This window comes from Microtus ochrogaster, chromosome 16 (genome assembly GCF_000317375.1).
Source record: "Microtus ochrogaster isolate Prairie Vole_2 chromosome 16, MicOch1.0, whole genome shotgun sequence".
Lineage (NCBI taxonomy): Eukaryota > Metazoa > Chordata > Mammalia > Rodentia > Cricetidae > Microtus > Microtus ochrogaster.
Window position 1 is genome coordinate 58,930,068 of NC_022018.1, and position 5,466 is coordinate 58,935,533.

At 49.9% G+C, this 5,466-nt stretch overlaps 1 protein-coding gene across 1 annotated transcript in view; it reads right to left on the minus strand.

Annotated features, from left to right (window-relative positions):
- Klhl3 (kelch like family member 3) overlaps nt 1-5,466 on the minus strand; it is a 113,832-nt gene that overhangs the window by 88,515 nt on the left and 19,851 nt on the right. The window contains exon 3 of the mRNA XM_026782934.1: nt 3,693-3,812. Coding sequence (XP_026638735.1) covers nt 3,693-3,812 — 120 coding nt within the window. The remainder of the gene's footprint in view (nt 1-3,692; nt 3,813-5,466) is intronic.

A 5,466-nucleotide genomic window follows, 5' to 3' on the forward strand; every position in this document is an offset into this window, starting at 1 on the left:
GTCTAGCCTCGGCTACAAAAGTCAAAAACCCAAAAATAGAACTGGAAGATGGCTTAGTGGGCAAAGTGTTTATCTTACAAGCAGGTCCTCAGTCCCCCAAACCCACATCACAAAATTAAAAAAGCAAAAAGCTAGGTGTGGGGGACACACATTTGTAATCCCAAGCAAATCTCTCTGGAGCCCGCTGGTCAGCTAGCCTGGTCTACTAGGTGAATTCCGGGTCACTGGGACCCTATCTTTAAAAGAGCTGAGTGGCTCCTGAGGAAGGACAGCCTGAAGTTGTCTTCTGGCCTCTAAATGCACATACACACATATGCATGTGCACCTTACATGCTTGCACCCACACACACATGCACACACGCAAGTAATAGTCATTTTTCAAGAGGGCATAGAACAATCTGTAGCCATGCAGAGGGTGGTGAAAAGCACCGAGGCGCCGGGTACCGCTCACTGAAAGGCGCAACCCTTAGCAAGGCCAACCAACCTTCAGCAGAGAGAGAGAATTCTAAACACAGGCTGGAGCCTCCACGCTTCCCGCTCCCCTCTCTCAGGCCTGGTCAGGATGTGCATCTCCAGAAAGGACTAGTCTCCACTACCTGCTCTAGCTCAGGAGCCAGAGTCCCCCACGGGAGCTCTGCCACCCAAAAGCACCACAATCAGAACCACGCACTGAAATGGAAAGGAGGGGCAAGGCTGAGTGGTTGCCACGGCAACAGCTCCTTCTCTACCACAGAAGTAAAAAGAATAGGAAACTCGGGAGTTGTGTGATTCATAAATTGCAAAGAGCATGTGTGCTTGAACTAAAATAGTTCAAAAGTGAGGGAGGGGAACGTGCAGACAATGGGAGCTGCAAGCCCAGGCCCCTGGGTACTCCAGAGCAGTCATTGGTGCCGCCTCAGCAGAGTGAAGTCTGCCTATCAGCTCGCCACTAAAGTCCCATTAAAGTCACCCGCATCAATAGCACGGGATGCAGGCCCCATCTATAACATAGTGATGCAGGTCCTTCTGCCTGCCTTACCCATCGGCCCTACTTTTTAAAGACGGTCTTCGAATACCTTGGGGCTTGATATTGCCTTTCAGTACCGTAAGAACAGAAGCCTCCCTGAGGGCCAGGGCTTTGATTCTCTTACCCACTGCCCAACATCTGCAACCCAACACAGAGGCTGCTGTTTTCAAGCTAACCGTGACAGAACGGTGATGAGCCAGACCTCAGCACTAACTAAGGCCTAGTCGCCATGGTCTTCCAGGCTGTTGAATCGACTCTCTTTCCAGGAGTTGATCCTATAGAAGTAATTGCCACGGTGCACGAGTATTTAACAACCACAAGACGTGTGCTAGTACTATTCTGAGCACGTCACTTACTAACCCTTAGCAATCCAGCAAGAGTGAGCGGGTCACTCACCCACCATTAACAATGTAGCAAGAGTGGTGTTATTAGCCGCCCTTCATGGCTGACAAAAGGGAGATCAGGGAGAGTAAATTGCCCAAGGCCACGTGGTTAGTATGAGCTAAAACCAGTACGGAAACCAAGTCTGTGCTCGTGAGAGGGACACGCCAATGGAAAGCCAACCACTGAGAGTGCGTTTTCCCATGCGGCATGAGGAATGGTGACATCCATCAGCAGGGGACTGACTTTTACTATAATATGCCAAAAGCGGGATGCCGTCTATCCGTGTGATTCATGTTAGAGACAGTGACGTAGGAAAAAATGGTTCAGTGATAGGACTATGAGAGAAGCCAAAGAAGAGAAAGCGATTCCCCAAAGCTCTACCGATAGGTCATTAACAAAATTCTATGTGACTTTTTAAAACATTTAAACTTTATTCTTATTTTATGTATTCTCAAGGCCAATCGAGTTCAAGGACAAGACTCCGTTTTTCCACAGTGTCTAGAAGGAGCTAGTGTTCCTGGGACGTCAGCAGTGCCAAGCCCTAAAAGGCGAAGGAACAGTACGACTCCTGGGCAAAGGCAGACCCAAGCCAAGCAGACGCTCTTGGAGAAAGACGTGAAATCCAGGAACCAACAGGTACACCAGGGTGACTTCTAAATCTAAAAGGAAGGGGTGTCATAGCCGGGGGTGAGGAGGGAGAATCTGCACAGGCAAACTCAGGCCTGGGGAGAAAACTCACTCTCGGACAACTGACTTAATCTGTGCCCTGAGGGGCTAAACGTGGAGCTCCAACAGTGTCTAGGAAAGACCACAAACATTCTTCAGGGATGGAAGATCTGGGTCCGTGTGCATGGCCTCCATCCTAGCGCCTATGTTCCCAGACTTTCCAGGGAATCTGGTGGGAGGCCTAAACAAATTGAACAATATGCCATGTGTTGCTTAATTTAATTTTGTGGGTCTGAGTGTGTGTGTGTGTGTGTGTGTGTGTGTGTGTGTGTGTGTGTGCGCGCGCATGCACTAAATACTGGCCATGCAGAAAGGAGAACCGAGAAAACAGAGTGAGGACTTCAGGACTGGCGAGGTGGCTCACTGGGTACGGAGCTTGCCGTGTAACCCTGACAACCTGAGTTCAATCCCCGAGCCCAGCTAAAGGGGAAAGGAGAGAACTGGCTGAGATTTGTCCTCTGCCTCCCAAATACACACTGTGACACCCTCACACCCACACACAGACACACATATACACACAGATGCACACTGTAGTACAAACACGTTCCTGCACACAGGCACATACAGACGCGTGATGTGACACACACACACGTGTGTCCACACACATACAATGATAGTAAAGTTCAAAAGATTTCCTAAAGGAATGAAACAGAGCGTCTGTTTAAATATGGTCCGTCCCCCACGCGGCACACACTTCTCAGCCACGTGCTGCTCTCTCTGCCCAGAGGTCTCCTCCCTACCCCACCACCCTTTGTGTCTTTAACTCTTCCTTGGCCTTCAACACTCAGCTCAAGTGTCTCCTGCATGCCCAAAGTTCATTTTCATGCTTGTTTCTGTTCCACCCTTTAGAAAACAAATATAAGTGTGCACCTGCAGCTGTCAGGCCTGGTACATCCTACATCCGAGCACACTTGCTCTAAGAGGCTCTTTTCAATAACTCTTCACACTCCTGACCTCGTGGCTCCTACCCGCTCCTCCCAGGGCCTGGGCAGTAGCTGAGAAAGGAGGAAATGCTCCCAACTGGCTTTGTACCAGAGAACATGTTCAGTGCCCAGAACCCATCTCGCACCATGCTTGCCAAACATGTACACTGGCCTTACAAATAGCCCTCCTGCCCTCACCACCCAACTTGAAGGGATTAGATGCACTTTCACCTCACGTCTTTACAGAGTAGACATACGTTTCAGGAGAGGCGCATTCTGCCACTTGTGTGGCGGCCTTCCCAAGCCGAACTCCGTCCGAGAGACGAGAGGGAGGGAGCTAAACAGTGTGTGCCATCTGCTATCTCATCTGCCCTGTGTGTAGTGCACAGTCACCTCAATGTTGGCTCCCAGGCTTAGCCACAGACCTGCTCTACCCACAAATGAACGCCCCCTGTGATTAATCACTGAAATGTAGGTATTGAATAATTATAAAGGGGAAGCTTCAGTCTCGGAATCTGAAGCGGAAGCAGAGCGAGAGTGGGCCATGAAGCTGGAACCCAGTAGGTGGTGTGCCTCAACGTCTGTTCTCAGCCCCTAGTGGAGCTCACCCTTTGGGTTCCATCTCAAAGGGCACAGGGAGGGTAGGAAAGTACCTTCGAAGCTCATTCATGACCTTGAAGGCCTTTCCCATGTGGGCAGGGTTGACAGTGACCGTCCTCCGGCTCTCCTCATCATCCTGGGCCTGCACCGTGGACTGAGGGCTCAGCTTGACGCTGTGAGCGGAAGATGGAGGGAAAGAGAGGTCACGTATTAGCAAGCACAATTATACATCCCCACGAGTCGACGGACGTCAGCCACCCACGAGGGGCGACTCCCAAGACAGCAGTGGAGGAAATACTGCCCCATTTCTGCAGGACCTTCCAGGGCACAGCACTTTTCTCTGGAGGAAGCCGGGCTCCTGCTCAGATTCTCCCACCAGGCACTGCGACTTTGTGAGAAGTCTTTTCCCTCCACTCTGACCTCCCTCCCTCCCCTCCCAGAAAAGGAGCCAGCGTAAGCATTCTAACACTCTCTATGGAGACGTGGATCCACTTAGCAGTTAATGGGGGCTAATATATGATAGGAATTATATTTCAGTTTGTGGGAAATACGATGGTAAACAAAGGCCCGTCCCTCCCAACACAAAATTCTGAGTTCAGTGAGGGGGAAAACCAAGATTTATTTATTCATGTATTTTAAGTATATGAGTACTCTGTCTTCATGCACACAAGAAGAAGGAATCTGATCCCATTACAGATAGCTGTGAACCACCATGTGGGTACTGGGAATTGAACTCAGGACCTCTGGAAGAGCAACCAGTGCTCTTAGCTGCTGAGCCATCTCTCCAGCCCGCAAACATCACATTTTGAGCATTACAGTTCCATAGGAACTACAGAAGCACAAGGGACCGATTCAGTGATGCCAGGGTAGAAAATACCTCCCAAAAGTAAAGGCATGGCAGCGGAACTTAAGGAAGCCAGGAACTTAAAAAGGCAGACAGCATCCCAGACAATGGGAACAGCGGGCAAGACCAAAGGGGAAAAGATCAAGTGTGTTCAAAATGTCCATGGTTCAGGGAAACGAGGTCACAGGAGGCAATGTTAGTTGGGGGAATTGTGCTCCTGGACCGGAGGAGGGCAGGAATGGGTTAAACTGGAAGCAAATGATCACACCTATAATCTAGAAAACCCACAATGGCTCAAGTTTAGAAAACAGGGACTCACAAGTGAAAACTTTTGAGAAACCACCATTCTACTGAAGGATAGGCAGCGTGGCTGGAGAGATGGCTCAGCCGTTAAGAGCACTGGCTGCTCTTCCGGAGGACTTGAGTTCGATTCCCAGCACCCCATGGTAGCTCACAACTGCGTGTAACTGCAGTTCTAAAGGATCAGAGCCCTCTTCTGGCCTCCGCAAGCACGCACAGTACACAGACATGCATGCAGGCAAAATACCCATCTGCATAAAGCAAAGTAAAGTAAGAATTCTAAAAGGAGAAATAGGAGCCTGAAGTTGTTGTGGGAAGCACAGACAGTAAGGCCTATGGGAACAGGCACAACCTCATAACCCATTGTCTCAACACTGCTTGCACGAAAATCAAGGTATAGAACTTTTGAATATGTTGCAGTGTCCTGGGAGTAGAAAGGGGGACTCGCAAGATGACTAAGGGAAGGCTCTCTCCTCAGACAGGAGCTCCAGAACTTTGGAGAGAACCGCTTAGGCCAGACTCCACTCTGGGAAAACAGAAACGCCCCCTTTGTGCAGAGTTGGGAGCCTACAGTTTATCCAGCCCCCAGACCTTGAAGGTGGTCCTTAGAGGTGACCTTGAAGGTGGTCCTTAGAGGTGACCTTGAAGGTGGTCCTTAGGATGTGACCTTGAAGGTGGTCCTT